Source organism: Homarus americanus, unplaced genomic scaffold (assembly GCF_018991925.1).
Source record: "Homarus americanus isolate GMGI-L3 unplaced genomic scaffold, GMGI_Hamer_2.0 scaffold21314, whole genome shotgun sequence".
NCBI lineage: Eukaryota > Metazoa > Arthropoda > Malacostraca > Decapoda > Nephropidae > Homarus > Homarus americanus.
Genome location: NW_024720811.1, coordinates 4,315,683 through 4,338,757, shown reverse-complemented (window position 1 = coordinate 4,338,757; position 23,075 = coordinate 4,315,683). Strand labels below are relative to the sequence as shown.

The following is a 23,075-nucleotide window of genomic DNA, read 5'->3' as shown; positions in this document are numbered from 1 at the left end:
CCCATGTGGAGTGGGAGGGGGTGATGGGTGTTGTGTGTGGTGGTATTGGTGGTGGTGTGGTTGGTAATGGTGGTATTGATGTTGTGATGGGTGGTGATGGGGGTGATAGTGGTGGTGTTAGGAGTGGTGGTGGTGATAGGGGTTGGTGGTAGTGTTGCGGGTGGTGGTGATACCGGTGGTGGTGATAGTGGTGGTGATGGCGGTATTAGTAATAGTTGTGGTACTGGTGGTAGTGGTGGTACTGGTGATGTAGTAATGGTGGTAGTGTGAATCCCCCTGACCATCTTACATCTTCTTCATCTTATTCTTCTTCCTGCTTCTTCTTCCTCTTCATTCTCTCCTATTCCTTCCTTCTCTCATATGCAGGAGACGTGAATGAGGACTTTAACTCAGTAGGAGAGGATCAAATACTTTCTTGGAAGAAGTGTAAGGCGTTCAATGTTTGAAAATGAGAGAGAGAGAGAGAGAGAGAGAGAGAGAGAGAGTCTGTCTGTCTGTTCGTCTGTGTCAGTGTGTGTGTGTGTCATCGTGCTACTGACAATATATCAACACACATGTATCTATATTACTCTTCTGGTATATACGACCCGACCCGACCCGACCCGACCCGACCCGACCCGACCAACAGAGCGCCCCAACAAACAACTCGTTTAATAAATACGCGACTCCAAAAACAAGTAAGGGCTGGAGGGGTGATCTGTGAGGGATGGCTCTTGACAGCTGGAGGGCCGGTGAGAATGGGAAAACTTGGCCGCAGGAAAGATGTGTAGAGGGGGCGGGGCGGGGGTGGGGAGGGCGGGGCGGGGGTGGGGAGTAGAAATGTGGGTATGGGGATGGAAAATGGGGTGTAGAGAAGCGGGAGGAGAGTAGGGGGTATAAGGAGGGAGACTGGGGAGGATAAGAAAGGTGTGGGGAGATAAACGTCGTGGGGAGTTGACGGAAAGAGTAAGGAAAGTGGGAAAAATATGATGATGTCTGGTGTGGGGAGAGAAGTAGGGAGGGAGTATTTTAGACTGGGGAGTGTGTAGGTGTGGGGGAGTGGAGGAAGGAATTTTGGAGAGAGGAAGGGGGAATGTAAAGAAGAGGGGCTGAGAGAGGAGGGAGGAGAGTGAGTGGGGTGTGAGGGAAAGGTGGGAGATCTAAGGGACGCTGAGGACAAATGGAAGGAAATGGAGTGGAAGGTATGTAGAAGAAGGAAGAGGAGATGGATGGCAAAGAGGAGAAAAATAAGAGGTGGATGATGTGGATGAGACTGTTCAGGGAGGAAGAAGAGGGGGAGAAGATGTATGGCACGGAGATGGAATGTGGCGTGCGGTGGGGGGAGAACAGGCGTGTGGTGGCGGGAGAACAAGCGTGCGGTGGGGGGAGAACAGGCGTGTGGTGGCGGGAGAACAAGCGTGCGGTGGGGGGAGAACAGGCGTGTGGTGGCGGGAAGAACAGGCGTGTGGTGGGGTGGGAACAGGCGTGTGGTGGGGGTAGAACAGGCGTGTGGTGGGGGAGGAAGGCGTCGTATAGGGCATGTCTCCCATGGGTCATTAGTATTCATGAGGGAGGGCCAAGGCCACAACCCTCGACCTATTTACACTTCACCAGAAACTTTATGACCCACAAGTGTAACAATTTTACCCTAAGTTACTTTTAATTCATTACTCTCGAGGCTTACAATGTGTTCGTATATTCTGTACAGTACGTTCATAGAAATCCACTCGTACTGTTCATACATCAAACACACACACACACACACACACACACACACACACACACACACACACACACACACACACACACACACACACACACACACACACACATGCATTTAAATGTGTAAGTGTGTGTGTGTGTGTGTGTACATGTAAGTATACAGGTGTGTGAGTTTGAGACAGTACATCAGTCGTGTGTGTATTTAACGTTCAATGTAATGTTCGTGTGTGTCTGCTGTTATGTACGTACGTGTGTGTATTATGTGAACGTATTATGTAAATGGGACTCTTTCGTCAGCGGAAACTCTTGTTAAGAAAAACAGAATTGCAAATTGTTTATATTACACCAGCCAAGGTGACCCGGACGAGATGGAGAGTGAAGTGAAGTTAAGAGCAAAGTTATTGTTGGGGAGGTGAGCCGGATACCTGGACCCGGAGCAGGAACGGGAGCAGGAACAGGAACAGGACTCGGAACAGGACTAGAAACAGGAACAGGATTAGAAACAGGAACAGAACCAGGAACAGGAACAGGACTAGAAACAGGAACAGGAGCAGAATCAGGAACAGGAACAGGACTCGGAGCAGGAACAGGACTAGAAACAGGAACAGGATTAGAAACAGGAACAGAACAGGACAGGAACAGGAAGAAACAGGACAGAACCAGGAACAGGAACAGGACTAGAAACAGGAACAGGAGCAGAATCAGGAACAGGAACAGGACTCGGAGCAGGAACAGGACTAGAAACAGGAACAGGATTAGAAACAGGAACAGAACCAGGAACAGGAACAGGACTAGAAACAGGAACAGGAGCAGAATCAGGAACAGGAACAGGACTCGGAGCAGGAACAGGACTAGAAACAGGAACAGGATTAGAAACAGGAACAGAACCAGGAACAGGAACAGGACTAGAAACAGGAACAGGAGCAGAATCAGGAACAGGAACAGGACTCGGAACAGGATTCGGAACAGGATCAGAGCAGGACCAGGAAAAGGTTAAGTGGGTTACGTTAGGTTAAGTGGGGGATAATTTAGAGTTCGATTAAGTTACAGTAGACTTGAGGGAAGGTAGAACTGTGTCCCGTAGACTTGACGACCCAACGAAGCAAACATACCCGGCACTGAACTCTCCACCTTCATTACCTCAACTGTAAAGTCAGGTACCTATTTACTTGTGAAGGTAAGAGCCAGGTTAACCCGAACGGAGCCAGCGAGCCTTAGAGCGAGACTAACCCTACAGTATATCATCCCAGCCGCCTTTACCTGTATAAAGGCACTACAGATACATATGGATTACCAAGTGAAAGTAGTGTATCATTGGCTACCAGCTCAGATTAACCCTTCAGAGTGATTAACTAATAACAGCAGAGCGTTAATCTACAGGTGGTAGTCCGGATTAACCAATCAGAACAGTCGCTGGAAACACGAAGCTTAACAACAGGTGTCCCTTAACGTCATAATAACCCCTCCCTTCCACTTCTCCCTACGTCCCTTCCTATCCGCTCCCCTCCCCTCTCTTCCCTCCCCTCCTATCCGCTCCCCTCCCCTCTCTTCCCTTCCCTCCTCTCCTGTCTTCTAAATTCAACCTTTTCCTACACCTTCCTTCATCCATCTTACTCCCTCTACCTCTCCCCTTCCTCCCCCAGCCCTTTTTCTCAACCCCTCTTCCCTATCTTCCTCTCCACCACTTGTTCCTCTCCTTCCATTCTTTCATTATTTACCCCCATTCCTTCCCTTCCTTTCTTCTCCTATTCCCATTTTTTCCCTAAATTTGTTTCCCTTCGTCTTATTTTTTTTCCTCCCCCAAAAAGACAAAAACAATAGCGGTGTCCCAGGAAGAATGAACCTCGGTTGAATTATGTAGAATGGACAACAAAGATGATGATATGGGAGGTGAGAGCTGGAGGTTTGTGTGAGAAGTGAGAAATGTGTTGGCTGAGGAAGCAGGTGTGAAAGGTGGAGGGATGTGTGAAATATGGAGGGATGTGTGAAAGGTGGATGGTCATGTGAGAGGTGGTGGAAGGTCGTTTGAGTGGTGGAGGGGTGTGTGAAAGGTGGAGGTGTCGTTTGAGTGGTGGAGGGGTGTGTGAAAGGTGGAGGTGTCGTTTGAGTGGTGTGAGGGGGCTGTATGAGATGTGTGATAGGGGAGTAAGATTGGAGAAGGGCTGCGTGAGAGGGATCTGAAAGATGTGAGAGGTAGAGAGTTGTGTGGGTTGAAGATTCCCTAATTGGTGTCCTTAAACCTTATGAAAGATATCAAGAGTGAATAGTTAGAATGAGGATGAGAATGAGGAATGAGGATGAGAGTGAGGAATGAGGATGAGAATGAGGAATGAGGCGTGAGAAAGAGAGTGAGGAATGAGGATGAGAAAGAGAGTGAGGAATGAGGCGTGAGAAAGAGAGTGAGGAAAGAGGCGTGAGAAAAGAGACTGATAAATATTATGAAGGCGAGAGTAAGAGAAATACGCAAGAGAGGAATAGAGTAAAATGTGCTGTGTAACGGTGAGAGTGGAGTGAGAGGTGTGAGAGTGGGCTAAGCATGTGGGAGTGGAGTGAGAAGTGGGTGAGAGGTGTGAGAGTGGAGTGAGAGGTATTGAGGGGGGTGTTGGGGTACAGCTTTAAGGTAGATGGGAGCCTGCCCTCTGGGAGGTCGTCAGCTCTATAATCATGGCAGGTTATGTGCGAGGGAACTTGATATGTGAGATAATTACTAGGTGAGGGAGGTTGGATGGGCAGGTGAGGGAGGGAGGAAGGGAGGCAGGTGAGGGAGGTAGGGCATAGCTTGTATTTAGTGGTGGAGTAACATTGGGAAGCTTGGACGGTCAATAGTAAGATTTAACACACACACACACACACACACACACACACACACACACACACACACACACACACACACACACACACACACACACACACCGTCGCCAAACAAGCAGAAGAAAAACTTTTATTCACCAGAGAAATTGGAGCTACAGCAAGAGACTTTTTTCCTCTATTTTTATGACAAAGTTTGGTATTGGTATCCAGCAGTACATTGTAGTCGTTCACCAGGTCTCACTGACATACAGATGAAACTCTGGTAAAGAAAGTAACGAGAGACACGAGGCTTGTGTTGCAGGTCACAGGTGGAGGCAGAAGGCACAAAATTGAATATCTGATCACCACCTGAGACCGTGAAGCTTCAAGCAGATATATCAGCTTCTCACTCGTGTTATATAGAGACGATGATACACATGTTATAGTGAGTGGATAGTTGACTCTTCCTTTTATGTAGTTGTAATTTTTATATTGAAATTCTTATAACATTTCATATATATCGATGCACAAATTAGACGTTATGGTTAAGCTAATATTTATTTATAGTAACCACAATTAATTTACGTTGTAGAAAAACTTAAAGGTGGAGCGATAAGGAGGCGATATGAGCTGTGCAACGTGAGCGAGCAGCCCCCTGATGAAGTGTACGAGTGTGTGCTGATCTGGGGAGGGAGGGAGAGAGAGAGAGAGAGAGAGAGAGAGAGAGAGAGAGAGAGAGAGAGAGAGAGAGAGAGAGAGAGAGAGAGAGAGAGAGAGAGAGAGAGAGATATCACCAAACTCTAGTTGATCCAGATTTTAGATGGGCAGCTCAGAGAGAAATAATGAATGAAAAAAAAAAAGAAAGAATGAATAAATGAACGAATGAATGAACCAGGATTAATACACACCTAGCTTGATGATCACAGGTAAACAGACAGTTGTTGACTCTTGGGTTTAAGCGACTCCCAGGTGAGAAGATAAATATTTAACATGATAACATCTGGAGGTGTCGATCACTATTTAATGTGATATATGACTTTCCTCCTGCAACTCTCTCTAGTGTGTGTGTGTGTGTGTGTATGTGTGTGTGTGTGTGTGTGTGTACTACCTGCAATATTCAAATCTGAGTTATCTGCAGGTGAGGAAACTCTAATGGGACAGCAGAAGGGGTACTGATATATGTAAAGGTAATAGTAAGGTGGTGTCTATCTCTCTCTCACCTCTCACACAGCTCTCACATATCCTTCCTCCTCTCACACGACCCTCTCCACCTCTCACACAACCCTCGTCACCTCTCACACGACCCTCTCCACCTCACACACGATCCTCTCCACCTCACACACGACCCTCTCCACCTCTCACACGACCCTCTCCACCTCACACACGACCCTCTCCACCTCACACCCGACCCTCTCCACCTCACACACGATCCTCTCCACCTCTCACACGACCCTCTCCACTCCACACACGATCCTTCTCCACCTTCCACGACCCTTCCACCTCTCACACGACCCTCTCCACCTCACGACCCCTTCCACACACGATCCTTCCACCTCATACACGACCCTCTCCACCTCACACACGACCTTCCACTCCACACACGACCCTCCACCACACACACGACCTCCACCACACGACCCTCTCCACCTCTCACACGACCCTCTCCACCTCACACACGACCCTCCACCTCACACGACTCTCCACACCCGATCCTCTCTCCACCTCACACCCGACCCTCTCCACCTCACACACGATCCTCTCCACCTCACACACGACCCTCTCCACCTCTCTCACCCAGCAGGCGTTGTTCACTCCTAATTCAACCGCGGCTCATTCTTCTTGGCCCTCCTCGTTTTATTTACCTTTTTGAGGGGAGAGAAACAAAAGGGTTGGAGGGAAGGAAGAATAAAAACAAATGGAACGGAGGGGCTTTGAAGGATGGAGGTGGAAGGGGAGTGGGTTAAGGAAATGAGGGAAAGGGGGATGAGAGAGAAGAATGAGGTATAGATGTGAGAATAAATGAGGATAGTAGGGGTGAAAGAGGATAATAGTGAGGGTATAGTAGAAGAAATAAAAGGGAAACATGAAAGAAGGAACAGGATGGGATAGAAGTATTAAAAGCAGGAGGTGGAGGATGGGGAGGGTGAGAGAAAGTTAGGGATGAGAGGAAACAAGTAATAAACAATGGAATGGATGGGAGAGGAAATTTGTGGGGAGTGATGAGGTTAAAAAATGGAATAGAAAAATATAATGAAGGTGAGGGGGAGAAGGATAGATGAGATAAAGGAGTAACGTGAATACGAAAGGGGTATGGAAGAGGAGAGGCAGTGAGGAGGAGGTAGAGAGGAGAGGCAGTGAAGGGGTGGTAGTTAGGAGAAGGAAGTGAGGAGGAGAAAGTGAAGAGAAGGCAGTGATGGTTAGAAGCAGTGAGGGAAAACAGTGAAGGGGGGTAGGTAGTGAGGAGGAAGAGTCAACACCTGGTCAAAATATATAACGAAGGTCATTTATATAGCATGATTACTATGGCGTTAAGTGACACCTGTTGTTAAGCTTCATGTTTCAGCGACTGTTCTGATTGGTTCATCCGGACTACCACCTGTAGATTAACGCGCTGTTGGTAAACACTCTGAATGGTTAATCTGTGCTGGTAGTTAATGGTATAACGGTATTTATTGTGATTTATCTGATTGGTTAATTAACACCGTAACCCACACCTGTATCTAACCAGACTTAACCTTATCTAATCACATCTATGCTTAAATAAACATAGCTGACCTTAGCTACCCATAACTATCATTAACTATGTAATTATATCTAGCCTTCATTACCCATATCTAACCAAATCGTCCCCAATGTACACTATCCTAACCAAATCGTCCCCAATGTACACTATCCTAACCAAATCGTCCCCAATGTACACTATCCTAACCAAATCGTCCCCAATGTACACTATCCTAACCAAATCTTCCTCTACACTAACCTAACCAATTCCCAAACACCTGGTCTTAATCACCTCGTAATTCACCTGGGCAACTGATTATAGGTAATACAGTGCTATAGTGACATGTTCCCTATTGTTGACAACTACATAACTGTCTGGTTAAGCTCCTTATTGATATGGAAATGAGATCTGTTTATGTAGGGACGTGGGTGGGTGGTGGGTGGGTGGGTGGGTGGGTGGGTGGGTGGTGTGTGAGGGGGGGTGGGCTGGGTGGGAGGAATATCGCCAGCATGAGCAATTATCTGCGTCTGGCATTCTCCTCCACCTCGTAATTACTTATCCGGATTGTGTGTGTAAATGTGATGTATAGTAACACACACACACACACACACACACACAAACACACACACACGCACACACACAAACACACACACACACACACACACACACACACACTGAGCTTCACTCTTACTAAATTAATTAATAAGTTAAAGGTGTTTTAAACTGATATTAATGCCTGTTATATTATTGAACGTTTAGAAGATGTGAAAAGACTATGAATATATTTTTCGAGGAACGATATATTTTCTTTCTTTTTTCTGTCGTGTAAGAACATGAGAGAGAGAGAGAGAGAGAGAGAGAGAGAGAGAGAGAGAGCCAATTAAGACACTTCTGTATCCTAAATATCCTTAAAATAAAAGAAATCTAAATGCAGACCAGAAATACTGAAGACAAGGAGAAAAATGCTTCGACCACAAACTTTCTCTACTTGTTAAACTTACCTGTAACACCTGAGACCAACACAAACACGTGTATTTCACAGCTGACTGGAGCACAACACAGTGTTCTATCCACCACACGAGGGAAAACAAAAGAAAAGCATTACACACACACACACACACACACACACACACACACACACACACACACACACACACACACACACACACACACACACACACACACACCATTTTGAACACTAAATAACATTAAGACGAAAACTACATCACAATAAACTTATAATTTTACTACACATTTCATTCTTCAATCTTGACCTTTAATGACAAAAGTAAAACATTGTCATAAAAAAATAGTTACACTCATCAGAGGTCGTTAACGGTGGCTCCTTAACTACTGGTCATTAAGGGTCGTTGGGTAAGTTAACTAGCACGGTAATTACACCAAAAAGTAGGCCAAGACTCCCAGAATTTGGTTTTATTTTTAGTTTGAGTTTAGTCTTTAAAGGTAAAACTTACTCAAAATACAGCGTTATGTAGCGACAGATGAGTTGAGTCTTCCTGCTGGGGTAGTGAGATGTTGATTGACTCTCTGCCTCACCTCCCTGTAGATGCTTATTATTATTATTATTATTATTATTATTATTATTATTATTATTATTATTATTATTATTATTATTATTATTATTATTATTATTATTGTTATTGTTATTGTTATTGTTATTATTATTATTATTATTATTACTGTATTATCATTATGATTATTAGTTGTAATATTATTTCTCGTACTAATAATACTAAATGATGTTCACTGTAATCAATGCTATCATTATCATATAGATATGAAATGCTGCTAAATTAAAATTTCATAATTGTTATCATTATCGCTTTCATAGCAGCAATATCAAATTATATGATTATATACTTTAGATAATTGTTTTTGTTGGGTGTATGACTACAGTAGATAAGCTTTAGTCTTGAGAGCTGTTGTTACCTACACAGTGAACGGGGATAGTAGTGAGCACGATGAATGGGCGTGTTAAACCATATTTGTTAGCCAGAACTGTTTATCGATCATCCTCGTGTCTATCTCGTCTTTCATGCTCGCTCCATAACTTATCAACGACTGAAGGAATATCAATAAAACATGATACTAGAATTTGTAAATGGAAGTTAAAGTTGTCGTATACTCTATTCAGGACGACCGTCTCTTGAATGTCGTCAATATTTACAGGAGTACCTTGTGTGTAGTGTAGTGTAGTGTCCTGAAAGAAGTATATCTTGAAAACTACGAAAACTGTACCCAAAAAAATGCATACAGATTCAAGACCCTGACAGACCAATACGTCGACTCACAATTATTGAAATATTAAGAGAATATAAAAAAAGAACTTTATGTCACGTATATGTAGTTCCTTGTACCACTTCTCCATCCTGAACTCGAGAGGTAATCGAATGTTTTATGACTTGCCAATATAAGCATAACACCTCGAAGCTTTTAGCGTTATAGCTTCGTTTACTTAGACTGGTCGACGGAGTGTAATCTTCCCGTGTGGTATGCTGGACTCTCTCACCACCTCGCTCACACTCAGACAGACAGACAGACAAGATTAAAAAGGCCAAAACCCATAAGTAGGTGGAACATGTCCCCCCCCCAGTTGTTACATGTTGATGAGAGACTAAAAAGAAGTTGTAGTGAGACCATACAAAGACTTACTATGGTTGTGGGGAGTAAATGGACATACGTGAAGTCATTTGTCGATAAGAAAATCACATTGTAAATTAAGACGACGAAAAATCGGAGGGAGATGTAGGTATTCTTGTTAACCGGAAATTAGATAGATATACAAAGGGGGAATTGGGTAGTGTAGGGCAGAGTTCAGTATGATAAGATTAATTAACTTTGTAACAATTTAGGCTCACATGAGGATTAGGTTTTAAAAAAATATTGATGACAAATTTTAAGAAGAAAATAAGTGAAATTCTACCGAGGATTTTATTTAACCTTAGGATAATGAAATAATTAGTTATTAATTAGATCATATTCTGTTTCAAGGAAAATTGATGAATTCGGAAAGCCAAAGCAGAGACTTCCTCAGGTAAAGGTGTGGGTCAGACCGAGTCCCTGTAATGAGTTTAGTGAGGCTAAACCTTAAGAAATTAGAAAGAAGAAAGTTAGATGAAATGAAATGTGATTTAGGAAAGGTGAAAACAGAGGCACGTGGAGAATTTACGAGTGAAACCACAAATAGACGCAGCAGCAGCAGCCCCACTCCTTCCACCCCTCCCCCACTCCTTTCACCCCCTCTCCTTCCACCCCCCTCCTTCCACCCCCCTCCCCCTCTCCGTTGACCTCCTCTTCCTCTCCTTCCACCTTTCTCCCTCTCATAACACCCTTACCCCTCTCCACTCCCTCTTTCATAACACCTCTAACCCTCTCCACTCCTCCCACTCTTATTCCGCCTCCTTCCCCTCTCCTTCCACTATTCCCTCTTTCCTTCCACCTCCACCTCATCTTCTTCAGCCTCCTCTCTCTCTATCTCCCTGTCCTTCCTCCTCCCCTCCATCCCTCCCTCTCCTTCACACCTCCTCCCCATCTGTCCCCTCTCCTTCCACCCCTCCCCATCTGTCCCCAGCCTGCCCTTTCCTTCCACCTCTCCCATTTCCTTTCACCCTCCCCGTCCACTCCTCCCCCACTCCCGTCCTCCTCCTCTCAGTCCCCTCTTGCCGCCTACCCCTCCCCTCCTTCCTCTCACTTCCCACCTTCTACCCCTATCCCATCCCTCCCCCTCTCCATCCACCTCTCCCTTCCTTCCACCCACCCCGTTCTCCTACCACCTCCCCTCTCACCCCTCCCCTCTCCTCCCATCCCTCCCCTCTTCATTGACCCCTCTCCTTCCACCTCGTCCCCCTCTCCCATCCCTCCCCACTCTTCTTCCACCTCCTATCTTTCCACCCCATCCTTCTACCCCCTCTCCTTCCACGCCTCTTCTCGTCTTTCCACCCACCCCTTCTCCTTCTCCTTCCACCCCTTCCTTCCCCTCCTCTCCTTTCCTCCACCCCTCCCCTCTCTTCCCCTCCTCCCCTCTTCTTCGACCCCTCCTTCCACCTCCTACTTCTTTCCTCCCATCCCTTCCCTATCCTTTCTCCCCTATCCCTCCCTTCATCCCATCCCTTGATGAAAGGGTCAACTCCCAATCAGTTCACCCCCAGCCTGATAACCTGTACAGAGTCTTGGTTCTCGTTAGGCTTAAACAAATCTGTTTTGATCACTGTACATTATTTAATGAGAAAGTGTTGTTCTCTTGGTAATTTGTTGTTTATTTTACCCATTTCTTAAAACTCTCGAGTATCCCAGGTTGTCACGGGTTCATGGCTATTCCTGATCCCATACTTAATTTCATGGACTTTTTCTGTTGGTTTTTGTGTTCGCTATCTAGCTCCTGTAATGTTTTAATTCCAGCTGTCATATGATGTGTTAATCCGTTTGTGAATCATCGCCTTCGTCCACTTATCGCATTATAATGATTATGTAGTGTTTGGAGGTCGCCGCCGGGGGAAATAATCATAACAAATACCTCGGTCTCGTTTGTAGGTCGTCAGCTTGTTTGCTCGTCTCATCAACCTGGTTCAGCTGAGAGTCCGTACACCTTGCATTAAACCCCTTTTTAATATCGTACCTTCCAGCCCTACCTTAGATCCATAGTACAATGTACGTAGATAATCTGATCATACAATTTTGTTCCCTTGTATTATTTTCAAAGTTTATATTAGTTTAGCTACGGTAGGTTATTTGACTCCTGTGGTAGAGCCGGTGACAGCGAGGCGCCACACAGTACATTAGCTCTTCACTCGTCCAGGTGTCTGGTGGTCACTGCTGGTAAGGTTGGACCTCTTTTTTCCTAGGTTATCTGTAGGAGTGAGAGATCTAAGTCTTTATTATTTCTAGCACGTAGGCAGGAGTGTTTAATTTGTGACTTATGTGTATATTTAGAGTATTATTATGTATCATGTTTACAGTATGTTTACACTCGCCATAGATTATAAGTACGTAACCTGTCCCTCCACTCTTTGTGACTTTATCCTCTGGCCATTGATTAAGGAATGCTCTGGTCATAAGAGAGTAAGGAGGGGGAGACCAATAAGGACTGAGGAGCACTCTGTAGGTTATAACTGGCTGCCACACTTACCACAACGTCTGCCTTCAGCACTTTATATAAGTTAGTACTGTAGTGTATTTATCACCTAATAAATACCATTGCTGTTGTGGATTTATCAGCACTTGACGATATCGTAGTGTAGAGTGAGGAAAAGGCGAAGTCCCGTGTATCGAGGTTCTACGGTGTCAATTAATCAGTCCCACTCGTATTGTCCCATCACTCCTTTCACCATACAATAAGGTTTTATTCATGTGTTGTATTGCAGGGGAGAGGATGGAACGCTAGAGACGGCCACACCTGTTCCCCATCCCAAAGAAATGCCGGGTACCAGACGCCACAAGGACAGTCGTTACTGCCAGTCAGCCCAAGTGAGTTGTAGTAAAGTCATAGATATTGAGTAACTGTGAATCTCTTCTGGTGATGCATTATACCCCTCCCTCTGTAAAGGCCTAGGACTTAGGGATAGAAATCCCTTACCAGGCTAATCAGGATCTTAATAAAGGAAAGTCAAGGACCATGGTTTCCCGAGGAATAACAAACAACCGTTAGAGATTGGCATCTCTTTACTATAAAAATATAACACAAAACTCTGTCACCACTCAACAAACATCAAATAATTACGGGAGTCAAACAATTAATGGAAGCAACAATTAAAGGAATCAAACAAATAATGGGAGTCAGCAATTAATGGAATCAAACAATTATAGAATCAAACCATGAACAAATATTTCCTACGGCAGTGGCCCTGGGGGAAGGTTCTGGAACACGGTGATGCACACTCAGGGTAACGAAACGTCCACTTCGACTCCACACTCAGCGACGTCTTGAAAAGGCAGGAGAACACCGGGGCACCGACGGAATGTGATGAACTGATGGTCGTGGTATGCGGTAGTGGTAGATGACCAGAGAGTTGGCAGTTGATAGGTGAAGGTCTGGGAACACAGCCCACGAGTCCAGGACCTATGATGAGATCACAGCCAGAATTTGACGGACAGCAGGGAAGCTAGATACTGACGGTATGGCGGCTGGGTTGAATCTGCCGGTGGCGGAGATAGTCGCTGCAGTTCTCACCTCCGTCCAACCACCCCAAGTGTCGTCTGCACCAGCAAACGAGCGAGTTAGCAGCGGTAACCAGCCGGAGGATCGTTTCCGCCCTTACACCCTCCCTCCCACAGCCCCACTGCTTATTTCACCTGGTGACTAAACACCTTATCACTACCTGGTTAGGTTAGTATTAGGATATGACGAATGGTCGGCGGCGCATTATCATTGGCTGGGGCTGACACTGATATTCTCCATTACAGCTGGTGATGTGACGGGCTGACCTCTCGGAGCGGGGCGATGGACCGGAAAGTGCAGCGAGTGTTGGCACCCTTCCAAACTACTCCACCCCCTTCCCAAACTCCTCCTCCTCCCTCCCTCCTCCTCCTCTCCCCATCCTCCTCCCCCTCTCCTCCTCCTTCCTCTCCTCCTCCCACTCCTCCTCTTCCTCCTCCTCCTCATTTTTTCTCCTTCCTCCTCCCTCCTTCCTATTTCCTTTTCCTCCTTCCATGTTGCCTCCTCCACCTCATGATGCGAAAATTTCCCATTTCTATGATGCAAACTTCCTTTATGATGCAAAATTTCATTACGATGCGCAATTTCCATTTCTATGATGCACCTATTTTCTATGATGAAAATTTCCCATTTATATGATAAATTTCCATTTTTTATGATGCTAAAATTTCCCATTTTCTATGATGCAAAATTTCATTTTCTATGATGCAACCCATTTTCTATGATGCTAAAATTTCCCATTTCTATGATGCAAAATTCCATTTTCTGATGCTAAATTTATTTTCATACCTATTTTCTATGATGCGCAATTTCCCTTTTATATGATGCTAAATTTCCATTTATATGATGCAAATTTCCATTTTCTATGATGCTAAAATTTCCATTTTCATGATGCAAAAATTTACTTTCTATGATGCAATTTCCCATTTTCTATGATGCAATTCTCCTCTGATATTTCAGATGAATTTCTCTATGATGAAAATTCCCATTTTTCATGATGCGCTATTTCAGATCTCCCATTTTCTATGAAGAAAAGTCCCTTTTTATCCCATTTTTAATGTCCATCATAGAAAATGGGAAATGATCATAGAAAATGGGAAATTTTCGCATCATAGAAAAGAAATTTGTGCATCATAGAAAATAAAATTCGCATCATAGAAAATAAATGGCATCATAGAAAATGGGAAAATTGAGCATCATAGAAAATGGGAAAGCATCATAGAAAATGGGAATGGCATCATAGAAAATGGGAAAATTGAGCATCATAGAAAATGAAATTTTAGGATCATAGAAAATGGGAAATTTTAACATCATAGAAAATGGGAAATTTTAACATCATAGAAAATGGGAAATTTCGCATCATAGAAAATGGAAATTTGAGCCTCATAAAAATGGAAATTTATGATCATAGAAAATGGGAAATTTTGCATCATAGAAAATAATTTGCATCATAGAAATGGGAAATTTACATCATAGAAAATGGGAAATTTGGCATCATAGAAAATGGGAAAATTGAGCATCATAGAAAATGGAAATTTTGCGCATCATAGAAAAATGGGAATTTGTGCATCATAGAAATGGGAAAATTGAGCATCATAGAAAATGGGAAATTTTAGCATCATAGAAAATGGGAAATTTTAACATCATAGAAAATGAATTTAACATCATAGAAAATGGAAATTGCATCATAGAGGAGAGGAGGAGGAGTCGGCGTAGGAGAGTGAAGGGGAGGAGGGAAGGAGGAGGAGGAGGAGGGGAGGAGGAGAGGAGGGGAGGAGGAGAGGATGGGGAGGGGAAGAAGAGAAGGGAGGGAGGGGTAGGGGGGGAGGGGATAGGGAGGGGAGGGGAGGAGGAGAGGGGGGGCAGAGAGCGGGGAGGAGGAGGGGGTGGAGGAGGAAGGAGGAGGAGGAAAGGGGAAGGAGGAGGGAGGAGAAGGGGAGGAAGAGAGGGGGGAGGTGGGAGAGGGTGGAGGAGGGGAGGAGGAGAGGGGGAAGGAGGAGAGGGAGGAGGAGGGGAGGAGGAGGAGGAGACGGAGGAAGGAGGAGGAGAGGGGAGAGGAGGAGGAGAGGGGGAGGAGAGCTTGAGGAGGAGAGGGGAGGGAGGGAGGGGAGAAGGAGGGAGGAGAGGGTGGGAGGAGGGGAGGGAGAGGGGAGAGGGTGGAGTAGGGAGAGGGGGGGAGGAGGATAATCCACAACAGCAGGTATTTATTAGGTGATAAATACACTACAGTACTAACTTATATAAAGTGCTGAGGCAGACCTGGTAAGTGTGGCAGCCAGTTATAACCTACAGAGTGCTCCTCAGTCCTTATTGGTCTTACTCTTATGACCAGAGCATTCCTAATCAATGGCCAGAGGATAAAGTAACAAAGAGTGGGGGGACAGGTTACGTACTTATAATCTATGGCGAGTGTAAACATACTGTAAACATGATATAATAATACTCAAATACAAATAAGTCACAAATTAAACACTCGCCTACGTGCTAGAAATAATAAAGACTTAGATCTCACCCCACAGATAACCTAGAAAAAGAGGTCCAACCTACCAGCAGTGACCACCAGACACCTGGACGAGTGAAGAGCTAATGTACTGTGTGGCGCCTCGCTGTCACCGGCTCTACCACAGGAGTCAAATAAACTACCGTAGCTAAACTAATATAAACATTAAAAATAATACAAGGGAACAAAGTTGTATGATCAAATTATCTACGTACAATGTACTATGGATCTAAGGTAGGACTGGAAGGTACGATATTAAAAAGGGGTATAATGCAAGGTGTGCGGACTCTCAGCTGAACTAGGTTGATGAGACGAGCAAACAAGCTGACGACCCGCAAACGAGACCGAGGTATTTGTTATGATTATTTCCCCCGGCGGCGACCTCCAAACACTACATAATCATGATAATGCGATAAGTCGACAATGGCGATGATTCACAAACGGATTAACACATCATATGACAGCTGGAATTAAAACATTACAGGAGCTAGATAGCGAACACAAAACCAACAGAAAAGTCCATGAAATTAAGTATGGATCAGGAATAGCCATGAACCCGTGACAACCTGGGATACTCGAGAGTTTTAAGAAATGGGAAAATAAACAACAAATTACCAAGAGAACAACACTTTCATTAAATAATGTACAGTGATCAAAACAGATTTGTTTAAGCTCTAACGAGAACCAAGACTCTGTACAGGTTATCAGGCTGGTGGGGTGAACTGATTGGGAGTTGACCCTTTCATCAAGGGATGGGATGGAGGGGAGAGGAGGGAGAAAGGATAGGGGAGGGGTGGGAGGAAAGGAGTAGGAGGTGGAAGGAGGGGTCGAAGGAGAGGGGGAGGAGGGGTGGAAGGAGAGGGGAAGGGGTGGAAGGAGAGGGGAGGGGTGGGAAGGAGAGGGTGGAGGGATGGGAGGAGAGGAGGAGGTGGAAGGAGAGGGGAGGAGGGGTGGAAGGAGAGGGGGAGGGGTGGAAGGAGGGGTGAGGGATGGGAGGAGAGGAGTAGGAGGTGGGAAGAGGGGGTGGAAGGAGAGGGAGGAGGGTGGAAGGAGAGGGTGAGGGATGGAAGGAGAGGGGTGAGGGATGGGAGGAGATGAGTAGGAGGTGGAAGGAGGGGTGGAAGGAGGGAGGAGGGGTGGAAGGAGAGGGTGGAGGGATGGGAGGAGAGAGGGAGGGTGGAAGGAGAGGGGGAGGTGGAAGGAGATGGGGATGGGAGGGAGAGGGAGGGTGGGGAGAGGGAGGTGGAAGGAGAGGGTGAGGGATGGGAGGAGAGGAGTAGGAGGTGGAAGGAGGGGGTGGAAGAGGGAGGAGGGTGGAAGAGGGTGAGGATGGAAGGAGAGGGTGAGGATGGGAGGAGATGAGTAGGGAGGTGGAAGGAGGGTGGAAGGAGAGGGAGAGGAGGGTGGAAGGAGAGGGTGAGGGTGGAAGGAGAGGGGTGAGGATGGAAGGAGGGAGGGTGGAAGGAGAGGGGAGGGGTGGAGGAGGGTGAGGATGGGAGGAGAGGAGGGGAGGTGGAAAGGAGGGTGGAAGGAGAGGGAGGAGGGTGGAAGAAGGAGGGTGAGGATGGAAGGAGAGGGTGAGGATGGGAGGAGATGAGTAGGGAGTGGAAGGAGGGGGTGGAAGGAGAGGGAGGAGGAGGGGGTGGAAGGAGAGGGGTTGAGGGGTGGAAGGAGAGGGTGAGGGATGGGAGGAGGGTGAGGGATGGGAGGGAGAGGTAGGAGGTGGAAGGAGAAGGTGGAAGGTGAGGGAGGAGGGGTGTGGAAGGGAGGGAGGAGGTGGGAAGGAGAGGGAGGGTGTTTTAGGGAGAAGGCTGGAAGGAGAGGGGAGTGGAGTGGAAGGAGAAGGTGAGAGTTGAAGGACAGCGGGAGGGTGGAAGTGAGTGGGAGGGTGGAAGGAGAGGAGGGGTGGAAGGTGAATGGGGAGAGATAGAGGGAGGAAGGAGAGAGAGAGAGAGAAATAGAGTGAGTGAGGGGAGAAGAGAGAGGGGTAGGCAGAGGAAGGAGTTGGAATGAGAGTGGGCAAGTAAAGAGTGGGGGGTTGGGGTAAAAAGAGAGAGGGAGAGGTGAATGGAGCGGGCTAAGGGGTAGAAGGAGAGAGGTAGTAGGGAGTGGAAGGAGAGAGGGATGGGTGGAAAGCTAGGGGGAGATGTTGGAAGGATGGGGTGTGGAATGGCATATTGAAAGAGTTTATATACTGTCAGGAATCACTCTCGCCCTTTACACCAATAGACAATCATTCAAATAAACCTGAATGTAAACACCAATCCCTACGGAGAATATCATCACCAAATATTCCATCCACTAATGTAAATAAATCTTTAAATAATACCAAGCCACCTATTAAGAATATCTCCCCAGAATATTCCCGTATATGAATATCATTTCTGTCACAAGGAGGTGGAGGTGTAATTTAGCATATACAGGTATAACACTCATCTCTAATACACGAGTTCGAATTTCATGGATACAATTCGGAACTGTCCTAATTGCTGGCGTATGAGAGAGTGGGCTGAATTAATACAGCACTGGGAATTTACACAGATTTTACTCAAAGGTGAAGTAAAATGATAGTGACTTTGTTGATGTTGGAGAGTTGTGTATGGTGATGATGATGATGATGATGATGATGATGATGATGATGATTGCTCTACATATTATGGGTTTGATGAGTAAGTAATAATAATAATAATAATAATTAACGGTTTATTGAAAAAGTTCTGCAGCCCGAAGGCTGAAAATATACATTGGGCACAAATGACTTATTACATACATTGGTGGTTTAACAAAAGCCTTCATTAGAGAAAGGTAGAGGAACATACAGTGAACATACAGATTAATGTAGGTGTTGAACAGCAAAAACGTAGTGTAGTAACTCCCTCCCAGATGGTGTTAGGAGGGACCTCACGTGGTGTAGTAGTTCCCTCACAGATGGTGTTATGAGGGGCCTCACGTGGTGTAGTAGTTCCCTCACAGATGGTGTTATGAGGGGCCTCACGTGGTGTAGTAATTCCTCACAGATGGTGTTATGAGGCCTCACGTGGTGTAGTAATTCCTCACATGGTGTTATGAGGGCCTCACGTGGTGTAGTAATTCCTCACAGATGGTGTTATGAGGGGGACGTGGTGTAATTCCTCACACCGTGGTGTAGTAATTCCCTCACAGATGGTGTTATGAGGGGCCTCACGTGGTGTAGTAATTCCCTCACAGATGGTGTTATGAGGGGCCTCACGTGGTGTAGTAATTCCCTCACAGATGGTGTTATGAGGGGCCTCACGTGGTGTAGTAATTCCCTCACAGATGGTGTTATGAGGGGCCTCACGTGGTGTAGTAACTCCTTCACATATGGTGTTATGAGGGGCCTCACGTGGTGTAGTAATTCCCTCACAGATGGTGTTATATGAGTGAGGTGTGGTTCCAGGCCTTCCTATCGTAGACGGATTAACACATCGCTGGTAGTTGGGTCTCATGGGCCGTTATCACTGGGTACCTGGGACCTCACTGTGTGAAAGGTCAACTTGGGTACCACTGTTACTGTTGAGTTGTTCTCACTGACTTAAGCACTGTTCACCACTGTTCACCTCTGTTTAACACTGGTTCCATTTCTTTCCTAAATGAAACAGTAACTTCTGGCGTGAACTTGTTGATATTCCGGTGGGGAGGAGGGTTCAGGGGAGGGAGTTGGTATGGGCCAACATAGCAGTTGACCTGGCTGCTCCGAGAGGAGCGCCAGGTACGTCTTGACCCTTCGGTGTGTGTGTGTGTGTGTGAGACGTAGGATGATGATGTTTTTATTTTTTGACTGTATGTGTATTCATGCCGTGTGAGTATACTTGTGTGTGTACGTGTATTGGTATGTATTTCTGTGTTACCTAATAAAAACGTTTGGGAGTGCATTTATCTGTATTTCTGACCTCTATGCATATACTGTACAATATATGTATTTGTCTATGTATATCATGTAAACTACGTTAAAAGTCATACCAATGCATATAGTAAGTGTGAATAAAAGCGAAAATAACTACTACTACTACTACTACTACTACTACCACTTCTACTACGACTACTACTACTACACACAGCCTTCTGCTTTGGGAAACACAATGATCATGAACGAACTCACATATAAACAGAAGCCAACCAACCAATATACCTTGTAATGATTCCACCAATAGACCAAATGAAATATACCACCACAGGACATGCAATAATAATAATAATAATACTAATAATACTAATAATACTACTAATACTAATACTAATACTAATACTAATACTAATAATAATAATAATAATAATAATAATAATAACAAGACAAAAACAACGTGAGGTAACAGATAACTCAAATACAACTAAGAAAATAAAGAAATACAATAAAAGAAACAGCAGAAAGGAAAGACAAACGGAAGCAAAAAAAAAAAAAAGTCAAATTCACGTAAAACGACAGAAAGAGAAATTGGCTGATAACGGTGATAAAAGGGAAGAAAGAAAAATAAGAACGAAAGAGGCGTAACTACGGGTGGAATATAAACAGGTAAGGAACACGGGGGTGGGAGGAAGAAGATCGTCTCTGCAAACAAAGAGAAAATGGCCAAACACACCAACAGTCCCACGTACAAGAAACAAAGACCTCCGTGTAAACAAAAGAACATACAAACATAAACAAGGAAGTAGGAGGAAGAAGGAAGAAACAGAGATGCAGACAACGAAAAGAAACAGACTAACTTTAAGATTATCTGAAATGGTAAGACAAAAAAAAGGATATATTTTCCTTGATGTACAGGTATATTCAGTCCCAGGGAGAGGACGAGGCGCCTCACTTACATATAACACTCACACAAACATGCATTTACACCTACATAAATACACACACACACAAACACGCACAACACATACAAACAAACACACAATCACCTACAAACACAGACCAACACAGAAAACCAGTGGAAAACATTTTAGGTTCTATATTTGTGGATTCTTGGTGGGTCCATTTCATTTGGTGTGTAACGTAGTATCGACTTGGTTGTGTTCCTCTGTGGCTTTAAAGTGATGTGTCGTGGTTTGTTGGGTACGGCAACCTCTCTCTTGGCCCATCAGTGAGGTAAATAGTTTGTTGTTGTCGCTGTTCCTTGAGTTTAAAATCAGACCAATAATCACCTTCGTAGAACTAATGAATGATTTCTTTAAATATACGTCTAACTAAATATCCTTATAAAAAGTAACTACCTCAGTTGAGTCAGTTAAGGCACAGATCTATGAGGTATTCCATGTCTGTTGCCTCATAGTCGATGTTTGCGACTGTTTTTGGCTTAGAGGCCGATGATCCTTTTTCTCTGAAAGTAATGCAGACCTAAGTACAGAGAAGGACAGATGACGTCTCAAACAGGCTGCAATATAGCTTCTGGGCTGCCGCTGCTGTTCAAATAACACCTCGGCCAGTTTGACATAGAAGGATCTTGCACCCGGTCTTATCCCGCCAAAGGTTGTGAACACCATGCGGATATGGGGTCATATATCCTAATATCAAAAAAGGCTCGCTGTCCCCGTGTCCAGAAACCGCGAGCACTGACGTCAACAAGAGTTTCGTTGCATGTGTTGAAAGTCCTGTGATGGAGATTCTCAGCATCCAATGGAACTACTACTACTACTACTACTACTACTACTACTACTAATATAATAATAATAATAATAATAATAATAATAATAATAATAATAATAATAATAATAATAATAATAATAATAAACATCACTCCAATCCATTTTTCCCACAATAAACTCCTAGGAGGGGTCCAAACGGGTCTTTCAATACCTCCCACTATACAGGCTTGGGTGAGGCTTCAGAGTATTCGGTGTAAAAGTTTACGTGACATCGACCTAAATTCGATTATCCGCTGCACAGTCGGAAAAATAAGTTCTTTGCCTAACTTCGGGACTTCTGTTTTTTCCTGGTGTGTGTGTGTGTGTGTGTGTATATATATATGTGTGTGTGTGTGTGTATATGTGTGTGTGTGTGTGTATATGTGTGTGTGTGTGTGTGTGTGTGTGTGTGCGTGTGTGCGTGTGTTTTTCTGGGCTATCGTCACCGTACCGATTTTTTAGGGCAGGTGTCATCAATCAAGGACTTCCTGGTTCTGGGAATTGGTTGACGGGGGACGTGAAAGTGGATTTAGGTGACCATGTTGATAGAAATTGGACATTGGTATTCCAGCGGTAGCTTGTGAGGCTGCCGGTGGTGACCAACCTGCCCGTCCGCCACCACCGCAGTACACCATGGCTTGATTATTGACACCGCAAACAAACAAACAAATAGATTGATTAAATAAACAAATAAGTGAACAGATACACCAATAGACGGATGATAAAGTAAGCAAAGAGTCTATCAAGGAATTTGTTGATGTAGGGATATGAATTAATATATAAATACATATATAACAATATGAATACAAACACATACATAAATTTAATAAACTAATATAAGTAATTATAGAAATTGATATTTTTTTATAACCCAATAATTAAAAGTAAAAAACAATATAAACTTTAAAGTATATTTATTTACTTTGGCCATGGTACCTGTACTATACCTGTACTATAATTAAGAAACGAAAGTATTAAAATATGAAGAAAAAAAATCGCTTCCAGTTCATTTATTTTCTTGATGACTTTGTGTTTACGACCCTCACATAAGTCTCTAAAAAATAGTGATATTAAGTCGAATAATTTCAACCTGACTTAAAAAGAAAAGAATAAGAAAAAAAAATAACCTTTTCTCTTTACAGGGATTTTATGACTCCTGCGTGACACTTTTTTTTTTCTCTCCTTTATAAACTCTGACCTCCGGGTAACATTAGTTTTGTATCAATATTTAGAAATGCTTGGCGGAAAAAAAAAAAAAAAAAAAAATAATAATAATAATAAAACAATAAAACAGAAAACAAAAGTAAAACAAAACAAAAACAAAAGTAAAAACAAAACAAAACAAAACAAAACAAACATAAAAAAACAGAGGAAGATGGACGGACGCTTGTAGACAAATCCTCCAGTAATTATAGCACTTTAGTAGACGAACGCCACCACTAGTTGTGCATCTTTACTACACTAATTAACCCCGGGAGATACACTAAACTCTCATTGGTAAATATGTATGTATGTATGTATGTATGTATGTATGTATGTATGTATGTATGTATGTA

The 23,075-nt window shown here is 44.3% G+C and overlaps 1 protein-coding gene across 1 annotated transcript in view; it reads left to right on the top strand.

Annotated features, from left to right (window-relative positions):
• The first annotated feature begins 1,159 nt into the window (after positions 1-1,159).
• LOC121861253 (serine/threonine-protein kinase fray2-like) overlaps positions 1,160-23,075 on the top strand; it is a 55,999-nt gene continuing 34,083 nt past the window's right edge. The window contains 6 exon segments of the mRNA XM_042358900.1: positions 1,160-1,181; positions 2,114-2,330; positions 2,332-2,693; positions 5,084-5,130; positions 5,208-5,315; positions 12,595-12,697. Of these exon segments, the coding sequence (XP_042214834.1) occupies positions 1,160-1,181; positions 2,114-2,330; positions 2,332-2,693; positions 5,084-5,130; positions 5,208-5,315; positions 12,595-12,697 (859 nt within the window).